We start from the raw sequence: 22,475 nt of genomic DNA, 5'->3' as shown, positions 1-22,475 counted from the left end.
GCCTTCTGCATCCTGTGATCTGCTGCTTCCTTCTTTGTCATCACTCAATGCCATGACCATTTCTCTTATGTCCTCTTTCCTGTCTTTGTTTTTCCCCATCAGTCTGTCAGAGCATGATACTTGCATATGTGCTCAGGAAACTGATCAGTGCAAAGGTATCAGCTGATCAGTGCAAAGGTATTCTTTAAGTCTTCAGCTTTCCTTGACTGTGTTATTTGTTGCTTAGTTCTCAAGGATTTCTTTTTGTCTCTTTATAAAAAATTTGCTGTTTCTGAGTCCAGAGCTGTTTTAGAAGTATGAGGATTCTAAAAGATTAGTCTCAATCGCTGTGATTTTTACAGCCATCCCTTCTCTGGGTCTTTAGCAGGACCTGAGTATTGGGGCTTCATTAGCAGATGTTTTTCTTGAGGTACTAAAGGCACTGAAGGTTATGGGATTAGATCTATTCGACGTAACAGTTTGTGTGATTTCTGCTGACATTGCCTCTGTTCCCCAGTGAAGTCCTCTAATCTTCAAAGTTGACTTCACCTGCTCAAAATCTCATTGTGGGACTGTGCTTTTGTTTTGATTTTGGAAAGATAAAACTGAAGCTTGGTTTTCTTATCCTGGCTGCATGGACTCTTTGATATACACAAAGTGGGGAGGAGCCACAGAGCTCACCTAGTTCAGCCATCTCAATTTACCAGTGAGAAGGCTGAAATGTGCCACCACGTCCCCCAGCCTTTGATGTCAGCCTCCTGGCAGGGCCCCAGCTGTGCATTTTTCTTCCTCAGTGCTGTTATGGTAACATCTCTCACTAGGTCCTTTATTTCTGCAATGTGCTTTATTTCTGACTTTCTACATAATATGTTTCTATCTCCTCCTGTTTCTCTTTTTTTTTCTGTCAGTCCCTGGCTTGTCTTTTCCCCCAGGGTAGGGTCTTAGTTGGCCTGGACCTAGCATGCTTTGCATCCCACAGGAGGTGAGTGGTGACTGAGTTGACGGTCCTTCATTGCCCATGTGTGGTGTGTGACTGGCAGGAGCTGACACATTGATCTAACCCTTCCTACTTTCTCCTGTTTCTACTCTATTTCTGCCTTACCATCCTTTCCCCTCCTCCCGTGTACTTACACACACACACACACACAAAGACACACACACCATTCACCGAGAGGCAGACCCTGCCAAAAATAAGGTTTCAGATAGGTTTGGAAGCTATAAACAAGGAAGATGACAGCTCAGTGTCCTGTGCTGGAGGGACTGGGACATCAGTCAGTGAAGGGAGGACATGCATTCTCTTGAAGCCATGTGTATATGTGTATATAGCAAACGTACTGTGCTTACCTCGTTTGTTTGCAGAGGATCTGTTTATTTACACTTTACCTAAGAGTAGTGAAACTAACTTTTTCACATGAAAGAATGTTACCGAATATTTTAAAACTAGGAATGGCTTTGGAAGGTGCCAGTGGAGATAGTGCGGAGTTGGGAGGGCCCTGGGCAGGGTGCCCCTGAGGTGTGTGGCCTCCCCTATCAGACCAGCTCTCAGGCCACAGGAGCCCATGCTGAGTGGCTGCTTCTGTGAGTGGAGCATACGTGCCCTTTCTCCCTCAGTCTTGTCTCCTTATTTTCCATCCTCCTCACCCTTGGCACATATTCTTAAATTAAGTAATGAAAAATGAATGGGAGAAATGGAGCTCCAAACTTGCCCTCTCCTTCACAGGCAGTTTTAGGGAAGTGCCTGCAGTGGATCACATGCCTGGAATGATTTTTTGGCAACTTGAAATGCATTTATCCTTGACCTGGTAAACGCTGCCCTGCACAGCTGTGTATAGGCCAAAAGTGGATTGTGTTCATTTGTCTCATCGGGTATGTGTGAGTTCATATATATTATCTGTGTGGTAGACTTGGCCAAATCCTATAGGAAGGGAGCCATGTGATTCTTTTGTAGAGTTTAAATAACAAAGAAGGCCCTTGACTTTCTCCATAGTGTTTTATAAAAGGATGCTTTTAGCTACCAGTGATTAAAAAATGCATTTCAAGAGGCTGGATGTGGTGGCTCATGTCTGTAATCCCAGCACTTGGGGAGGCCAAAGCGGGTAGATCACAAGGTCAGGAGTTGGAGACCGGCCTGGCCAATATGGTGAAACCCTGTCTCTACTAAAAATGCAAAAATTAGCCAGGCATGGTGGCGTGCACCTGTAATCCCAGCTGCTTGGGAGACTGAGGCAGGAGAAGCACTTGAACCCAGGAGGTGGAGGTTGCAGTGAGCCAAGATTGCATTTCTGCACTCCAGCCTGGGCAACAAAACAAGACTCCATCTCAAAAAAAAAAAAGAAAAGAAAAGAAAAAAGAAAGCACATTTCAAAATGGCTTAACCAATAAGGAAATTTTCTTACATAACAAGAAATTCTGAGATAAGGTGCTTGGAGGGCTGGCTAATTCAGTGGCTCAGTGACCTGCCAAGACCCATCTTCTTTACCCCTTTCTGTTCTGCCATCTTCTAGCCTGCACTCTGCCCTGCTGGCCTTGAGACAGCTCCTGCAGGGCAAGCCATGTCAAGGCAGGCAATAGCCAGCAGATGAAGGGATCATCTCTTCTTGTGTGTCTTTCAGTTGAGTAGCGACGACTTTTCTAGCGACCCTCCAGCACACTTCCATATCTTCGGCTAGGGTTGGGCCACATGTCTCTTCTCAACCAGTTCCAAGGACAGAAATTTATAGTGTTTAGAGGAGAAGATGTTCAACAGATATTTGTTGGCTAGAAGAATGCCAGGGGACTAGAATTACCTCTGCTGGTTTAGAATCCACCCCTGAGTTATATGGCAGAGGAGTGGACATTCAAACAAAATTTGGTGTGACAATCAGCAGGGTGAGTGGCAGGATTAGGTCCTAGGGTTCTTTCTTTCGGTTCCATAAGCAGATGTGGAGGGAGAGGGCTGGTAGTGAGAGCCGAGGAAGGAGAGGATTTGATGTCCACTTTTATACATCTTCTCTCCTGCCCACTTTGCCTCCTCACGTCTCCTCTTCATTCTCTTTTGGCGTCCTTACAAAAATGTTTTCATTGCTACCTTCATCCCATTATAGCAACTGACACTCAGGTGTATGTGTAATTTTAACTATACCACTTACCAATGGAGTGAAATTTAGAAATCTATTTGAGTCTCCAGTTGGCTGGAGATTTCTTTCAACAGGTGACCTTCTGGTATACACTTCCTGCTTCTGAGAACTCCCTTTAACTGTTCATCCCCTTTCCACCTTACCACACCCCCGAAACCAGCCCAGCCTTATTTATACTTCAAGTACCTGGTCCACAGTGACTTCTCATTAATATATGTTGAATTAATTAATAAATCCAACTGGAGAAAAATTCACAGAACAAGCTTCTCTTTTCTTTTTGTTGTCTGCAAGAGAAACATCACTCAGCACTTTTTTTTTTTTTTTTTTTGAGACAGAGTCTCCCTCTGTTGCCCAGGCTGGAGTGCAGTGGCTCGATCTCGGCTCACTGCATTCTCCACCTCCCGGGTTCAAGGGATTCTTGTGCCTCTGCCTTCCAAGTAGCTGGGATTACAAGCACCCACCATCACACCCATCTAATTTTTAAAAAATTTTTAGTAGAGATGGGGTTTCACCATGTTTGCCAGGCTGGTCTCGAACTCCTGACCTCAGGTGATACACTTGCCTTGGCTTCCGAAGTGCTGGGATTACAGCTGTGTGCCACCACACCTGGCTGCACTCAGTACTTGTTTAAGGTTTTTTGAGGAGAGTGAAAAATTAGTATTTCTTATTCTTTCTGAGTTTGTCATTGTTTGTCCTTCTGTGTCATTTGATGTCTCTGAGCTAAGATAATGGTAATCATGTCTCCTTGATGTTTGAAAGTGATCCAAAAGGTTCACCATCTTCTAAATTAAAAAAAAAAAAAAGAAAAGTTCCTTTCTCCTTCCATCGTGTGTCCCCTGCTTCACTACTTTTTGTAAAAAAAAAAAAAAAAAAATTCCAGCTGGGCACTGTGATGCACGCCTGTAATCTCAGCTCTTTGAGAGGAGTTCAAGACCAGCTTGGCCAACATGGTGAAACCTTATCTTTACCAAAAATATAAAAATTAACTGGGTAGGGTGGCGTATGCCTGTAATCCCAGCTACTCAGGAGGCTGAGGCAGGAGAATCACTTGGTGGAGGTTTCGGTGAGGAAGGAAGGCAGAGGTTGCGGTGAGCCAAGATTGCACCACTGCACTCCAGCTTGGGGGACAGAGCAAGATTCCATCTAAAAAAAAAAAAAGAAATTTTTTTTTTCTTAGGTTTGAAATTTGCCTAGAGATCATTTTTTTCCACCTTCTAAAATTTCCCTAGAAGAACTCTAATAATAATCAAAAGGAGAAGCAGACTAAGAGGGTCTGCCAGGGGGGCCCTCTGGCTTTAGGATACAAATGTTAGGTATTGGGCAGGCAATGTCTGATTTTTATTAAAATAATTATATTTCCCTAAGGTTAAGTCCTGTGAACTTAATTTTTCATAGATATAAGTGTTTCTGGTGAGTCAGACAGTGATCTTACTTTCTAATTTCTGAGGTAGATTTCAAAATGCTAGCTCTTCTCATGATGAAGACATTTGGTTTCTATTTCTTTTGAAATTAACCTTGCTCTTAATATCTGATTGAAAATGATGCATTCTAGGCTGGATGTGGTGGCTCATGCCTGTAATCCCAGCACTTTGGGAGGCTGAGGTGGGTGGATCACTTGAGGTCAGGGGTTTGAGACCAGCCTAGCCAACATGATGAAACCTTGTCTCTCCTAAAAATACAAAGATCATCTGGGCATGGTGGCCCATGCCTGTAATCCCAGCTACTCAGTAGGCTAAGGCAGGAGAATTGCTTGAATCTGGGAGACGAAGCCTTCAGTGGGCTGAGATGGTGCCATTTCACTCCAGCTTGGGTGACTGAGTGAGTGAGATTCCATTTAACAAAAAATGATGTATGTATTCTAGATGGAAGGAACGATAAAGAAAATAAAACCCATAGTTTTTAAGGGTGCCTCATCAGAAAACCAAAACCCAGCATCGGTTGCAGAACCTCTGCCCTAAGAAGTCTTCCCCAATTCTCCAACATAAGCAAGAGTGAGTAACCAAACTGCAGATCCAAATTCTCCCAGGCAGGTTTTACCAAATCCGATAAAAAGCACAGATAAGTAGTAGGAACTCCTGTGGAGAGCAACCCTAAGGCAGAGACCTTCTAATGACCTCAGAACCATAACAATAGTCAAAGAAGAGGAAGCCTGCTTTACAAGACCACTGAGAAAATAGTCAATAGTCTGTTGGGAAGTAAGAGTTGCGGGGAAGGCATTGAGATGACATGAAGGTTCACAGCATCACAAGTGATGCTGTGGAAGGCGGGGCTCCTTTTCTGTTGCGTCCCCACCCCTGGCACATACACCCTTAGGCTCTGCAAAGGTGACTTGACTGGAGTAGCCAGGTGCAGGTAACCTAGTGAGCATAAGTATCAGGATTTATAATCTAGAACACGCCAGCCTCACCCTTGTTTGCTTTTATTTTAAAGTAAAATGATACTTTTAGCAATATTGCTGTCTGATGATAAAGACGGCACTCTTAGTGTATAATGCTACTAAAATGTACTTTTAAAAATACCACTTTAAAAAATTCAGAGTTTCTTCTCAGGAGGCAATGGGCAGTTATGACAAGCCTCACACTTGCAGGGCGGCAGATTTGATGGTTGAAATCAAACCTAGACTGGGTTTTGAAGTTAGTTACTGAAAAGGTCACCTTACATTCCAGGCCTTATCTCACCTTTCATAGGCAAAAGTTACCAGTGATTCCCACCTCCCTGAGTCAGGGTGGTCCCTGGCTTTAATCTCTAGAGCCATGGGTTCCCTGCCCTTTCCTGCTTGCTTTTCCTGAGCCTGCTTATCAGTTCCACATTACGGCAAAGCCTGTCATGCCTTTCCCTTCTCTTGCATCAGCTCTAAACACCCCTAGCTTGTTGCTTTCCCCTCACTCTCCTGGTCCTGAAGCCAGTCTGGGCTCAACCCTCAGACACCCTCTCCAACCCTCTCCTTATCCTGAGCCAACCCAGTCCTGTGAGAGTTCACATGAAGTCCCCAGGTGCTCCTCACTACTCATCCTGGTGACAGAGGAGTCTGTGACAGAGCTAAGGAGGACTCCATGAGCTGCATGACCCAGGGCAGGTTCCTGTGCCTCAGTATCTGTATCTGTAAAGTGGGACTAATGGTGACATCTTTGTCTCTGAGTCCTCATGACACTGTGTGGGGTGTCTCATTCCACAGCCTGGTGCATAGGAAGTGCTCAGGAAAGTACTGCTGACTTGTCATTATGACTGCTCTTGAGAAGAATGTTACAGGATTTTTAAGTGCTACTTTTGTCACAAGCCAAATAATAGGTCATACAGTTTTAGAGTTGAATCTTGTAAGAGGAAACCATACAGAACACTGGCATCCCATTTTATGTCCAAAAGGTTAATTTAATGGTATAGATCAAGTAATATTTGCAAGCCAGGAAGCTACCAAAATACAGAAGTCACTTATGGTGACAAGTCAAGAGCTATTCCCTACCATCAGTAAAGAGGAACATTTGGAAATGAAAATAACTTAAAAGATGACAGTTTTAGCCATGAGTTTCCCAATGACTTGATGAAAGGTGATGGTGTCCTATTACCTGGCAGGGAATCCTGGTTTATAATCTTCCCTGTGACTTTCTGAGAAAGAAGCAGCTGATTTTGAAAAGGAATACAAGTAATCGTTACTGTCTGAGCCCTCACTATTGGAACTCAGAATCAAACAGATTTCGATTAATTTTCAATACACCCCAAACTATCTGAGTTCTTACTACCTGCCATCCAAAACACAGGAATGAAATGCATTTGGGTAAAGCAGAATCTCTCATGAACCAAACTCACCATCTGAATTGCCACCTAGGAACTGATAGATTTGAATGGAGGGGTACTTGTAACTGATTTTCGTAATAAGAACTTGACTCATCAAAAGAAAGTAGTTAAAATATGATTTATCCGAGTCACGTCACCAAAAAAAAATATGATTCAATGTGGTCTTCTTAAGAATATATAAGCGATTTGAGAATGAATTCAAGAATAAAAGTTATAGTGGAATGTTTGCCTCAGATAGGATTCAAGATTGCAAGCAACAGATGCTGACTCTACTCATTAAAGAGCCTGTTAAAAAGCAATTCAACACTAGGAGTGGCTCACAGTGTCATAGGCTGGCTTGGAAACCAGCCATCGCCAGAGCTTCCAGAAACAGGCACAACCCCCAGAACTGTTCTAAGGAGGAAACCCCAGCAAGCGTGGGCTATGCTCTGCCCCAGTGTCCCTTCTGCAATGGATTGTAATGGAGTGCCACTTTGGATGGCCACTGCCTGACTGCTGCCCCTTTGCCCAGGGCCAGAGAAACAGAGAGAGAAGAGAGCTGTACCTACTCCATTTGCTGTCACCTGTTCCTGAGGCCAAGCCTGGCACGAGTGCCACTGCAGACCCAGCCCTACCTGTAAAGAAGGCTGGGAAGCAAGTTCTGGTGTCTCTCCTGGGGATATGGGATTCTGAATTGGGAATTCTGCAAGTTGGGAATTCTGCAAGGGTAGGAAGGCTCTTCAAAAGGCATGGGCAGCCCCACACAGAACAGGTCCTCACTGGAGTGGTGCTTTTCCGTAGCTGTGAGTTGTAAGGTCAAGGTTCCGCTTGCTTTCTTCTCCCTCTTCTTTTTCTTTTTAATGAAAAAAGAGAAGGTATTGGTGTATCACTTGTCATAAGGGAAAGGTGTATCCATGAGACTTTTGTTTCATTTGTGTGGAATCTGCATGTGTCTGAACTGGATTGCCATGTCAGAGGTGTTGTGTCAGCACAGGTCATATTCAAAAACCACAGGTGTTTTTCTCCTCTTTTATTTTTCAGTCATATTCTCCCTCTCTCTCTCTCTCTCTCTCTCTCTCTCTCTCTCTCTCTCTCACACACACACACACACACACACACACACATGCGAATGCATGTACATGATGGTGACTGTGCTGTCTAGTGTCTAGAACCTTTTTTCCCTGGAGCTCCTGGGCAGCTGGGACATTTTACTTGTTAAGGTGCAATATGTATTAAACACACATAAGCCTGGCCTGGTGACCCCACTCACTGTTACAGCATTGTTTCCATGAGAAATTATGTTCTGACTTGTCAAGACAAAGCTTTAAAAAAAATCTGTTATGGAGAGTGGTGCCTCTGATGATTGTGGTGACAGTTATTACAATATAGAGAAAACATTTCAAGGAAACTTTGACCTCAAAGTGTTTATGTAGCAAAAAAAAAAAAAAAAAAAAACCCCAAAAACCTGTTTTAACAGTAGAGAGCTTTTTCTTCTGGTTATCTATATGGAGATCAGCAGTACCTTCTTAAGTTTTAGCCTCTTCGGAAACCAGTTCATTCTAACTTTATAATGTTATTTATCTGCAGGTCCATTCACTCGACCTCATCCAGCATTATGGCGAATGGTTTTTGGTAAGTTTCCATTAGCAATATAAAAGGATGTTCTGTTTTTTTAGTCTTTTTTTCTGTTTATCACTTTAAGACTTTCACTTGCCACTCTCAATAGTTAAACTTTGTTATAGCTTTTTACTTTTTGATGTTCCTAATATAGAGGTTTTCTTAAAAGTCTTTGACACAGAATAAAGTGTTGACAGTGACCTAAATACTCTCACACATGAACTGTTTCAACTCCACACGCCTCCTTATGCTGCTGTCTCTTAATGTACACAGGATTTTTGACTTAAGCAAAATCTCTTGTTTTTCTTTATGCATTTTCATATTGCTTTTTACTAGTGTAAGCCCAAGTGCCTACTATGAGCACCTCTGTCTTGGGAGCATCTGGGAGGGAATGGAAACAAAGCAATTCAATTTCTTCAGTGTTACAAATGAGAACTTGGAAAGAGAAGACTTCTGACAAAGAACCCTAATTTGAACTAAGAGTTACAAATAAGCATATAAATATTAGATGTCTTATTTTTAATTGATTTTGTAGTCCAAATAGTGAAATCACCTAAATGGATTTGAAATGAATCTTCAAAACTGAATATTGGCTTCATCTTGCCTAAATAAGTCACCAAATGAATAATTTTAGGTTTAGAAAATATACTCTTATATAAAAGTGTACAAGAACTCTAAGAAATTGCTATTTTGTGAAAGGCTGCCTATTTTTCTTTTAGCCTTCAGAGCTCCTAGGTGACTCATAATCTCTTTGAATTGATTGGTGAACTTTTCACTCAGCAGCCATTCACTGAGTGTGCTGTGTGACAGGTGCTGCTCTGGGCCCTGAGGCCACCAGGGAGGACCAGAAAGACAGGAGCCTGCCCTCAAGGAGCTGCCCTTCCCCTTGAAGACAGAGGACAGCTAGTGACACAAACTATTACACTAATCAGTAATCAAAAATTATCAGCTATCTGGAAGTATTAGGAAGCTAGTTTAGACCAGGGGAGGCAGCAGGATCTGGGTGTCTGCTTTAGCTTGAGGAGTGAGGGGAGGCCTGAGGGACTGATGCTGAGTTGTAAACTGTCATACAAAGGAGGATCCAGGTCTGCACAGATTCTTGGGGAGGAGAACATCCCAGGCAAGGGAAGAAGCTGCTAAAATGGCCCACAGCTAGAAACCACTTGGTGTGTTCCAGGCCAGTGTGGCACAAGTGTAGTCAGCCCAGGGAGAAGAGTAGGAGGGAGGTCACAGAGTCGTCGGGCACAGATGGAATCATGGGGTCTGTGGGCCAGGGTAGAGAGCAGAGCATGAAGAGCAGGGGGAAATCATGGGAGGTTTTTTCCCAGAGTGACCTGATTCCATTTACATTTTTTAAAAGACAGTGCTGGCTATAACAAACATACCTCCCATTGATTTAATAGTGCTGTTTGAAGTTAATAAGTTATTTTCAGCTAGCTGAACACATCTGAATTCTTGCTATTTCAAATGGTCTATGGCAGGTAATAAGCAGCATTATTTCCTTCCTGAGAGCCTTTTGGGAACATGGAGCCCTTTGATAATCCGATGAGAACTATAGATAGACCCATTCCCAATGTGTGCACCCACGGACATTCACCATGCACAATTCTGCATCTAGTATGCAGACTTCACAGACCTCGAAGCCCAACCAAGAACTCCAGATTGCGAATCCCTGCACCACAGATTCTTTCTGTCCTAATGTTATTATTCAAGAGGATCATAATTATTAAAAAGTCAAGTGGGGGGCATTTGGGGTGAAAAATAGAAAAAATAGGTGGTGCATAAGCTTAAACTGAAGGCAATTCTCCCATCAACTTGCCTAAAAATTATGCATTCCTTGGACCCTGGGATTCACAATTATGGGCTGTCCACATACCACCTGGGCCTCCCTTGAGCTACCTGAGGCCTGGAGAGGGGTACCCATTAGAAGGCTTGGCACTATAGTGCTTGCAGTAGATTTCATTCCAGCCACGGACGTGCTCTCCTCTGGAGTGGCTCACAGGAGATTAGTGCTGAGCCAAGTTTGGATGGGTGCTGTGATCCAAGGTCATTTGTATCACAGTCTCTAAATGTCCTGCATAAACATTCTATTTCCAACAGGTTCAACAGAAAGAGAAACCACAAAGTCCCTGGTGATCAGTTCTGAAATCTTTCTAAAATGTATTGGACAGGCTTTTGCCTTCTGAAAGTGCATCATTCACATTTCTTTTTTAAATGACATGGATGATTATTAAGATAGCAATTATGAGATGATATAACAATAAAAGAATGCCAACAAGGGCTAATATAGAGCGTAAGTCTCGAATAAGTGGCCCTGGGCCACCTTTTGAACCTTACGCCAGTAGTACTGTCCACAGCCAGGCTTGCCCTCCTCCAGTCCACTTAGTTGGCTTTTTAAAATATTACCTAGATCATCTCATTTCCCCACTTAACTTACAATCAAATCTGAAATCTTGGCTGTGGCCTTTAACCCTGTAACTTCAGGGCCGTCTTGCTTGTTCCCCTCTCTGCCAGTGCTCCAGCCACATACTGGGTCCTAGACATTTCTCTTCAGAAACCGACCTGCACACTGTTCTCTACCTGCGATTCTCTCGCCCACCCCACACACCCTTTGCCTGGAAGTCCTTCAAGTCTCAGTTTAAGTTAGCATCAGTTTCCCAGAGGTGGTTTTATTGATTCCTCTCAATCTGAATGAGGACTGTATCAGACTGCCTGCCTCATTAAAGGAAATCCCAGATTACAAGAGGGGTCTCAGCAGGCTGTGTTGCATTCTTAGTGTCTGGTTTTGACAATGCCATTCGAGTCTAATGTGTATCGTGTGTGTCTGACAACTGGATCTCTTCTAAACCTAAGCATGTTTTTGTTTCTCTCAGGACTCAGTGTGCTCTACTTCCTGTTCCTGGTATTCCTACTCTTCCTGAATTTCGAGCAGGTTAAATCTCTAATGTATTGGCTAGATCCAAATCTTCGATATGCCACAAGAGAAGCAGATGTCATGGTATGTACTTGTCAGAGCCTCTTGGAGAAACTGGTACACTCTTTCTTGGGTGTAAGAGGTAGTAGACCTCACATCGTAAATTGTTCCTTCTCTATACTTCCTGTGTAGATACCTAAACACCAGGTATCTGGGAGCGTTGTTGAGGTGCATGGAAAGGAGATCCTCTCATTCCACAGAGGGGTCTGTGAGGAAGAATACACTTGTGATCATCAGACAGCCGTGGGTGTGAATTCTGCCTGTGTTACATGGTTGCGGGACTTTGGGCAAAGTATTTGTTAGATTATTCCCTTTTTTTGTAAGTTGAAAATAGTAATTCTTACTCGGGGCTTATTGTGAAGTGAACAAAGTAGCATCATCTGTGAGGCCTACTGCAAGGTCTGACATGGTGCCCCTAACACGCCAGGCCCTGGGTCACGGTGGCTGCCCCTGCACCCATCAGCATCACCCTCAGCACCTTCACTCTGGCCTGGATGCCTTGATCCTGCCCCACTGCTTGCCACAGAGAGGCCATTTTATTTGTTACTAATGTTTTTATTAAACCATACAAAAGATTTTATTCTTGGCTAAAACTGCTCTATTTTGACTTTTACTAAAGAGACTATTTTTACGGAAAAAAACAACTATTTTTCTATTCACCAATGGCGAACACTTCTCTGATGGGTTTTTCCCACACCAGCCAGTTCTCCAACTTTCCTGACACCTGGAGTTAACGTCAGATCCCCCTAGTTAAGGGCCCAGTCCCTCACGACTGCCCACATTTCAGATGCCACTCGCAAGTCTAGTGTGTCACCTATGCTTCTGACCCATCAGCTACAAATCGGGTTCCCTCAATATTCTCCTTGTGCACGATCATTTACTATGATGGCTCACAGAACTGAAGGAAATAGTTAAGTTTGCCAGCTTATGTAAAGGCCATGATAAAAGATGCAGGTGACCGGCTGGTTGAAGAGGTAGCTCAGACAAGGTCGAGCAGAGTCCTGAGGGCAGAAGCCTCTGTCCCTGTGGAGCTGGGGTACACTGCCCTCCCAGCATGCGGATGTGTTCGCTAACCTGGAAACTCTCTGAACCCCAGAATTCAGAGATTTTTATGGAGACTTTATCACGTAGGCATGATCTTGTTTTTATTTGTTTGTTTTTTTTGAGACAGAGTCTCACTCTGTCGACCAGGCTGAAGTACAGTGGCACAATCTTGGCTCACTGCAGCCTCCCTCTTCCAGGTTCAAGCTATTCTCCTGCCTCAGCCACCTGAATAGCTGGGATTATAGGTGCCCACCACTATACCCGGCTAATTTTTGTATCTCTAGCAGAGACGGGGTCTCACCATGTTGGCCAGGCTGGTCTTGAACTCCTGACCTCAAATGATCTGCTCCCCTCAGCCTCCCAGAGTGCTGGGATTATAGGCATGAGCCACCATTTTTTTTTTTTTTTTGAGATGGCACTTCCTCTGCCACCCAGGCTGGAGCACAGTGGTGCAATCTTGGCTCACTACAACCTCAGCCTACCAGGTTCAAGTGATTCTCCTGCCTCAGCCTCCTGAGGACCTGGGATTACAGGCATGCGCCACCATGCCTGGCTAATTTTGTATTTTTTGTAGAGATGGGTTTTTAACATGTTGGCCAGGCTGGTCTCAAACTCCTGGACTCAGGTGATCCACCCTCCTGATGACCAGCCCCCCCCCCAGGAACTTATCAGTCACCTCATTAGAACAAAAGATGCTCCTATCACCAGGAAATTCCAAGGGATTAGGAGCTCTGTGTCAGTAGCTGGGGTCAAAGAACAGATATTAGAACAAAAGATGCACCTAGCACCCCTATTGCTCAGGAAATTGCAAAGGTTTTAGGAGCTCTGGGCCAGGAACTGGGTTGTCCCCAAATTATGTATTTATTATGAACCACAATATCACACTATTTTATACTATAATGTGTTTGTTTCCGATTCTTTTTTTATCCAAACATTAGGTACAGGTTAATTCCTTTCTGAAAAGGAGAACAGGAATTTGGGCCACAGATGGGTTTGCTTTGACAAACAAGAAGTAATACAAAAGGACTTAATAAAAGGTCCAAGAAATAATTATTTCCTCACAGTGACATTGGTCAAATCCTTCTTGGAGTGGTATTTAAAGATAGATATCTTTAAATTTTTTAAGGGATATGCTTAAAGCAAAAATAAGAATGCTGGAAATTATTTATCAGTCTCGGCGGGGAAATTTGTTTTGGAATATTTTTACTCTAAGGGAGAGAATGGCAGAGGTTGACTTCCTAGCCTATGATGATGATGATGATGATGATGATGCAGATGATGGTTATAATGAGGATAATGGCAGTTATTGATGATGAATTGTCTATTTGTCAGACACTGTGGAAGGCGCTTTATATTCTATATAAGCCTCGTGCATGCATGCTAGATGTTCATATCACCGTTTTACGGAGGAGGAGATGGAAGCTTAAAATGCGGCATCTCACTGAAAACACAAGCTGATGGATCTCTCTGCTTCAAAACCTGTACTTTTCATTTGGAGTGTGCTTCTAGTATATAGTTATAAAAATAAGTGCTTTGATGCTCACAGGAGCCTTAGGAAATAGAAATTGGGAGGAAGATATCCCAGATGTAATATTCTCCCAAACATCTTTCTTACATTTTTGAGCAAAAGTGGTCACGTTGCAAAGTAAACTGACTTGCAGGTGGACATGCTTGTGTGCCTCTGTTGATCCGGTTCTCACAGCCAGCACAAAGAGGTTTAATCGAATAACAGTGCTCTTGATATCTGGCTTCCTTAGGAATTTGACATCACAGGGACATCCAGATGTCACAGATACAGCCTCCAAGTAGCTGAAACCAGATTTTAAACTCTAGTTGTCAAATGTTGGCTAATTCTTTCTTGCCAAAGAAAAGCAGGAGGCTGCGTTCAGCTTGTAGCATTCTAACTGGTGCTAAACAGCCTCATCTTCTCTATCTCTAATCCCATCCCTTTGTACTTCTTTAAAGTTGTCTTTTGCAATTCTAAGGACCTATTCATTGGTATTTTCTTTGTACCAGACAGGTGTGTAATTCCTGGCTTCCCAGAGTCCTTGCTCTCTCCATTCCTTCATGCTGCCACCCATTCCTAATCTTGATAGACCATGGTCCATGTCTGGTATCATACAGTGAAACTCAGACTTCGTTTTCCCTTAGAATTAATATTATTAAGGCTGGGAGCAGTGGCTCACGCCTATGATCACAGCACTTTGGGTGGCCAAGGCGGGTGGATCATGAAGTCAGGAGTTCAAGACCAGCCTGGCCAACATGGTGAAACCCCATCTCTACTAAAAATACAAAAAATTACCTGGGTATGTTGGTGCGTTCCTGTAATCCCAGCTACTTGGAAGGCTGAGGCAGGAGAATTGCTTGAACCAAGACCTGGGAGGTAGAGGTTGCAGTGAGCCGAGATCACGCCACTGCACTCCAGCCTGGGATACAGAAAAAAATATTATAAATTGGGAGTGGGGAATCACTGAAATCCTATTAAAGGCAGATTTGTGGTGTAATTGTCTAAAACGTTGCTGCATTTTAAAATATTGATTTTATTCAAAAATATGTGTTTAAGCTTCAGACAAGTTTGTAGACTGGGTTGTCTTGAAGCAGCACTCTTTGGTTAATAAATGCTGACCCAGCTTTTCTTTGTTTCTTTCTTTTTTTTTTTTTGAGACAAAGTTTCACTCTTGTTGCCCAGACTGGAGTGCAGTGGTGCAATCTCAGCTCACTGCAACCTCTGCCTTCCAGGTTCAAGCGATTCTCCTGTCTCAGCCTCCCTAGTAGCTGGGATACAGGTGCCTGCCACCATGCCCAGTATTTTTAGTAGAAATGGGGTTTCCCCATATTGGCCAGGCTGGTCTCGAACTCCTGACCTCACAATCTGCCCGCCTCGGCCTCCCAAAATGCTGGGATTACAGGTGCGAGCCACCATGCCTGGCTGACCCAGCTTTTCCTCTGTGTTTTTTTTTTTTTTTTTTTTTTGTAGAAGCAAGGTTTCATCATGTTGGCCAGTCTGGTCTCGAACTCCCGACTTCAGGTGAGCCGCCTGCCTCACCATTCCGAAGTGCTGGGATTATAGGCATGAGTCACTGCGCACGGCCGCTTTTCCTCTGCATAAGACACCATGCTGATGGAAGCTTAGAGTCTATAACAAGGCAAATTAAGCAAATAATTGTTGGCTCTTAAACCCTAAGACAATTTCAACAGGTTTTTAGAAATTTATTATGAAAAACTTTAAACTCATGCAAGAGTAGAGAGAATCTATAACCTCACGTACCCATTTACCCAGCGTCAGTATTATTGACACAGGCCCAAACTTGTTTCACCTTTTCACCCCACCATCTAGATTCTTTTGAAACAGTTCTCAGAAATTAAACCTAAAATAGATGGCTTTTCTTTTCTTTTTTTTTAGCATAACCACTGAACAGTAAATAGTATGCAGTGAGTGTTCACATTTCTGCAATTGCCTCTTAAATGTTCTCTACAGTTGATTTATTCAAAATAGGATCCACACAAGGTTTACACATTGCATTTGATGTCTTTTAAATGTCTTGTCATCTGTAATTCCCCTCATCTTTTGCTGAAAGTTGATTTGTCAGAGAAACCACATTGCTTATTCTATAGAGTTTTCACATTTGGATTTGCAGCTTACATTTGCAGTGTCATCATTTAACATATTCTCTTTGTCCCCCTATGTCTTCTATAAACTAAACTCAGGTGTAGGGGCTGGATGAAATTCTAGATTCCAGATAAGTTTTTATAGTGGGACGCTTCAGAGCGGGTGCTGCATTTCACACTAGGAGGCACACAATGTCTGGTGATCTCTCTTTTTATAACGTTAAGATTGGTTGTTGGAAATAGATGCTCAGGGATTTTTATAATGTTAAGATTGGTTGTTGGAAATAGAATCTTGGTGCTGCAAAGAAAAATCAGCACTGAGACAAAGGATCTTTCAGCAATGCACTTTTTACTTCCTGGACTGCAGGAAGGGTACCCTCACTAGCCATTGTGCCACGAGAGTACAATGAACAGAGGAAAACACACAAATTTATCCCTTATGAATTTGGGGTCATCCTTACTGCTGTGTCTGATCTCCGTTGGCTGGAGCCAGACCTCACAATTTAAACTAAAACCCGATTGGCTAATAACTTAAAACTTTTCTAAACAGGTAAAAGCAACAGCAAGCTGGGACATGCCTGTGAGCACGTCCAGCACAGATATCTCGGTTAAAATACAAGGACACAGAATGTACTACGTGCCTGTAAGCATGGCATGTTTTACAGCTACATAGGATAAGGCTTAACCAAGTTATTAGCATACTTATTCTTTAACAAGAAAGGAAACTTTAAAAAGGAACTTTTCTACTTCCCACATTGGTGATCAATTTTAATATATTATAGGTATGACTTCGGAGGAAAAAAACTTTATATTTAAAGTGCTATACATTGTAATATATTGAAATAGTCACCCTAATTCTCAAAAAATAATACAGTATGAAAAAGGCAGAAGGAGTGTAGGGAACAGGAGGCAGAGGGCCCTGCCTGAGGCTAGGAAAGCTGCCAAGGCTGAGCCAGATGGGGTGAGGAGTTTGGGTGTTATTCTAAATGCAAGAAAAGGCCATGGAAGGTTTATAAGCAAAGGAGCTGCATGATCTGTGTTGATGTTTTAGGAGGTCAATCAATAATACCTCCATTTCTAGTTGAGTTTGGAAACAAAAACAAGAGTTCAAAGTCTCACTTCCTGTAAAAGCTCAGTGGAGCAGTGGCTTTAGACCTGGGCTGAATTAAGCTGGCCTATCTTCCTCTAGCCCATTAGACAACCACAAGCTGCTTCTACGAAGCAGGCCCTGACCCACAAAAATTGCTGTATGATTGAGGGAGCTGATGAGAACCTGTGCTGTCTGTAGGCAAATAATTTCCAAAGAGGACCCAAAAGAGGTTGGAGCTCTTTCTTCTTCCAAAGTCAGCAACTCCCCCAGAGAGCAGTGAACAGAGAGTTGGGCTGGAAACCTGGTGTGTGCAGTGGTGGAGATCTTTCTACATTGGGATGGGCATGCTAACCAACCTGTTTCTCTTCCCCCACTCCCCCAGACACCCTTACACACATGCATGCACATTCCACGATCTGATTATAATTTTCAAGATCTCTTTGTAGTCTTAAGCTGGATGTGAGTACCCCAGGTGCTTATTATAGCATTATCTCTACTTTGTTATATGGCTGACACATTCTGCAGTTTTCAAAAGCTATTATTACAGAAGTCTAAGCATGAAATAATAGTGTCAGTGAGATGAATAAAATAACAACCTGGGGAGGTAAAGTGAATAGGACTTGGTATTTAGTTATGTGTCCAGCAAGTGAGGCAGAGGGAGGGGCCGCCAGGATCAGCCTAGGACCAGTTGGGAAGTCAGCAGAATCTATCTTTACCCATCTTTTGCTCATGGACACACACCTGCCCACTTGACCCCCTTTCGAGGCTTCAGCTCTCCACTGTCTTCAGTTAAAGCCTGTACCTCCTGGTTCCCAGGGTTCTGCCTACATGCAGCTCTCTGGCTGCTTGAAACCGCAGTGCCCTGCAGCCCTTCCAGGACCAGGACCTCCAGTCTTGCAAAGGGGATAATTGGCCAATCTGTCCATTACTAACTATACTGAAAATAGATGCATTGGTTTTTATGATTTTTAAAGTGCCTTCCCACATATCAAAGCATAGAAATACTTAATAGAGAATAAAGGCCTCCAAAGTTATCTGCAAGCTGTGATTACTTTAGGAGTAGGCTTCCAAAAATAGATCTCACCCCTTCCTTATCTAACTCTACACAGTGTATTCCAGAGTAAAGAAGAGGGTAGGGTGGTTGAGACATTTGAGGTTGATGGGACGTGGCCCTGCTCCTTAATCTAATAAAAAACCTGCTTCGGCCCAAGGGCACTTCCCTCTATCAGCCTGTGATTCTCTGTGACAAGAATGTGCTGTGCCGGAGTCTGGGAAGAGACTTTTCATCTTATTGCAGGGCAGTTTTTTTTTTTTTTTAAGCCTTATCTTGACTTATCCCTATTGAATTTTATCTTCTTTTCTCCAGATTTCCCATTTACACAGCATAATCTCACATCATACTGCTTCTCAAAAAATAGGAGTCTTAAAAATGTTTGTTCAGCTTTGCAAGTTGAAATGCATTTTATCTGAGAAGGAAATCTGATGTGTGGTAGGTTTCAGAAGAGACAGGGAAGTTCTTTTGCTGTCAGAAAGTGTCATTTCTGGAATTTGAAACTATTAGAGTTTATAGAAATGTTTCCAGCTGGCTGATAGTAGGGGGTGAGTATTTGCCAACTCTTACTACTTCCTATTAGATAATTTTGGGAAGAAAGGATGTGAAATGTAGAGATTCCCAATAAATGTTATATTATCATGTTGTCATATAGTCGTATGATATTAAATTACTTAGAAATATGTATAATCAAAAACTAAGATAATAGAAATGGAATCAAAATCCTTAAAAAGGTCTGTAATTTTTTGTTTGTTTTTTTGCCTACAAGAGCACACTTTATTTATTTATTTTTTCTTTCTTGGCTTTCCTTTAGTTATTTTTTTAATTAATTAATTAATTAATTTTTATTGTACTTTAGGTTCTGGGGTACATGTGCAGATCATGCAGGATTGATGCAGAAGTACATACATGGCAATGTCATTTGCTGCCTCCATCCCCCGTCACCTATATCTGGCATTTCTCTAATTTTTAACATTTAAATTACATAGTATCTGATATAATTTGGTGGAGGGGAGTTCTGTTTTCTTTTAATCACTGAAGTTAAGTGCTTTTCTTCTTTTTTCTAGCAGAACTATTTAAGGCTTTACATTTTCCTCTAACTTCAATTTTTACATGGTGTATTTTCATTATCATCATTACGGCACATTAAAAAAATTTCTATTAGGATTTCTTCTTTAATCCATGATATTTAGAAATGTGTGTTTAAATTGCCAGATCTATTGGCAATCTTTTATTTATGCTTTTGTTACTGGCTTTAATGTTATTGCCCTATGGTCAGATGACATGATCTATCTGATATTACTTCTTTAGGATATGTTGAACCTTTGTAAAATTATCTTACTTCTCATTTTAATCCAGCTTTTGCAATTCAGAGCAAAGCAGTTTTGATTTATAAACTCAAATACTTGTCCCTTTTCCTTCAAGACTCTTAAGTTATTAATACTTTCTCTTTTTTTATTGAGCAGGACATATTATTAGTTGTCAAGGTCATATCTGTTCTTTTCATTTACTGGCAGAATCCTGGAAGCGAGTTGATTTCTAGAGTTTCATTAATTATTCTTTTTTTCTTTAAATAGGAGTATGCTGTGAACTGCCATGTGATCACCTGGGAGAGGATTATCAGCCACTTTGATATATTTGCATTTGGACATTTCTGGGGCTGGGCCATGAAGGCCTTGCTGATTCGTAGTTATGGTCTCTGCTGGACAATCAGTATTACCTGGGAGCTGACTGAGGTAAGAAGGAGGGCATGGGGTTACCCAGACAGTGCCATGTGTGTAGTTAACATGTAGGAAAAGTCTGTCAGTTACAATCAGTTAATCCATTCTCCAGCCCCTGTGGTACAAAATAGTATTTAAACCATCCCGTAAGAATATTCTATCCTTTTGTTTAAAAAATAAGCAAATATAAAAACACCTCCTGGTTAACTTAGTCTTTAACCTCCTGTCCTGTAAGTCTTAAAGAGAAACAAATGAAATAAAGCTAAAGGATGAAGTTAAAATTCCAAGTAAGACAAATAAATGGGAACGAGGAGACCTGCTTAGAATTCAGTAGTTCAGTTGACCTACTAACTAGCATCTAGTTTGAGATAATAGAATTGTGTGTTCAGGTACTGGAAGAGCATCCAGGGTATTTGGTAGCTGCAAAAGGGATTCCAAATGTTAGCTCTAATGTGTAGGTAATCAAAAGTTTGTTACATTTACTTAATTAAAGAGTTACAGTCTTGAAAAACCATTAGCAAAATAAAATTTTGGGAACTAACTCATTATTGTTCTATTATTCTTAATCATTCCCAGTGAACAGAATTTGGCCACATGCACAGTATACTTCTTGATGCTAATCATCATCCCAACTCGAACTTAGAAACATGTGCCAGCTAGATGTGGCTTCCATTAATGTGCCTCTCCCTGTTCTGGAGGCTGGAAATCCAAGATCAAGACGCTGGCAGGACTGGTTCCCCCTGGGGCCTTTGGGAGCATTTGTCCAGGTTCCTCCTCTATCGCTGTGGTTTGCTGACCATCCTGGTCCTGGGCTTGTTGATGCTGGCTCCTTTGTGGTCACGTGTGGGTGTCGGAGCCTTCATGGTGTTCTTTTTTATAAGGACAGAAGAGCCTTCCCTGTGTTCTTTTTTATAAGGATACAAGTCATATTGAATTAGCAGCTCACTGTACTCGCTATGACCTCATTTACAAAGTACCTCCCCAATGACTCTATCTCCAAATAAGCTCAAATTCTGAGGTATTGGAGGTTATGGCTTCAACATAGGAGTTTTATTTCTTTATGAATGAGACGGAGTTTTGCTCTTGTTGTCCAGCCTGGAGTGCAATGGCATGATCTTGGCTCACTGCAGCCTCCACCTCCTGGGTTCAGGTGATTCTCCTGCCTCAGCCTTCCAAGTACCTGGGATTACAGGCACGCGCCACCACGCCCAGCTAATTTTGTGTTTTTAGTAGAGACGGGGTTTCTCTGTTAGGCTGGTCTCGACCTCCCGACCTCAGGTGATCCACCCACCTCAGCCTCCCAAAGTGCTTGCATTACAGGCGTGAGCCACCACAGCAGGCCTCCATTACTTTTAAAACAGAATCCAAACTTCCCACCCTGCTTACGAGTCTCCAGGTTCACTGGCCCTTGCCTGCAGCCTCAGCCTCTTTTTTGCCCTTGGTGCTCCAGCTGCCTCTGCTGTCTTCCCCACCACAGAGTCCTGGGATCATAGGCATGAGCCACCACGCCCAACCACAACATCGAAGTTTTGAGAGGACAGAGCCCAACCCATCCATAATAGTGCCCAACACTTTACATATGCCTTCTAAGTCCTTTCAACAAACCGGGAAAGGTGGTGTATACAGATTCTCATTGTACAGATGGGGGAACCGGAGCGCAGAGCTTTGCTTCCTTTGGTGAACCAGGATTGGATTCTACAAATGAAGCCTGTGTTCCTGCCTTTATACCACTTTCCACCTCGGAATTCCAAGCATCTTTGGAACCAGTGCTGCATAGGCCTTCTCGTTTACTTCCCTCTCACACTGTAGACTTTCTTTCCCTGCTTCCCAGTGCCTGTGGTGGCCAGGCCCTATAGAGTTCTGTAGAGTCTTCTAAGCACCCAGGTCTTCCATTGAAGTCTCTTCAGACCTCTGCTCCCACTTGTCTCTAATCCACGGTCATCTCCAATTGAATTGCTTGTCTCTTCCCTTTACACTATTTATTGTCAAATGATCCTCTACAGACCCCACCAGACCAAGGCTCTTTCCTACTCCGAGCTCTTTAGTGTTTGTCTGTTACTCTTTTTTTTTTCCTTGAGACAGAGTCTCACTTTGTTGCCCAGGCTGGAGTACAGTGATATGATCTCGGCTCACTGCAACCTCCACCTCCTAGGCTCAAGTGATTCTCTTGCCTTAGATTCCCAAGTAGCTGGGATTACATGCATATGTCACCACACTTGGCTAATTTTTTATTTTTAGTAGAGACAGGATTTTGCCATGTTGGCCAGGCTGGTCTCGAACTCCTGACTTTAGGTGATTCTGCTTCCTCAGCCTCCCAAAGAGCTGGGATTATAGGCGTGAGCCAGTGTACCTGGTCTCCATTACTCTTAAAAGTGAATCCAAACTTCCCACTCTGCCTACAAGGCACCAAGTTCACGGGCCCCTTGTCTGTAGCCTCAGCCTCATCGTGCCTCTCTTTTGCCCTCAGTGCTCCAGCTGCCTCTGCTGTCTTCCTCACCAGAGT

The 22,475-nt window shown here is 42.7% G+C and overlaps 1 protein-coding gene across 4 annotated transcripts in view; it reads left to right on the top strand.

Annotated features, from left to right (window-relative positions):
- Positions 1–22,475, top strand: part of PTDSS1 (phosphatidylserine synthase 1) — a 72,877-nt gene that overhangs the window by 12,123 nt on the left and 38,279 nt on the right. For all 4 annotated transcript variants that reach the window (XR_013527894.1, XR_013527893.1, XM_035277383.3 and 1 more), the window contains exons 3-5: positions 8,454–8,498; positions 11,357–11,481; positions 19,829–19,987. Coding sequence is in view for 2 of the 4 variants with exons in the window: in XM_035277383.3 (XP_035133274.1) it covers positions 8,454–8,498; positions 11,357–11,481; positions 19,829–19,987 (329 nt within the window). In the remaining 2 variants the exon portion in view is untranslated. The remainder of the gene's footprint in view (positions 1–8,453; positions 8,499–11,356; positions 11,482–19,828; positions 19,988–22,475) is intronic.

The sequence above is a fragment of the Callithrix jacchus genome, chromosome 16, assembly GCF_049354715.1.
Source record: "Callithrix jacchus isolate 240 chromosome 16, calJac240_pri, whole genome shotgun sequence".
In the NCBI taxonomy this organism is placed as follows: Eukaryota; Metazoa; Chordata; class Mammalia; order Primates; family Cebidae; genus Callithrix; species Callithrix jacchus.
The sequence above is the reverse complement of the archived record's forward strand: the minus strand, read 5'-3'. Positions and strand labels throughout refer to the sequence as shown.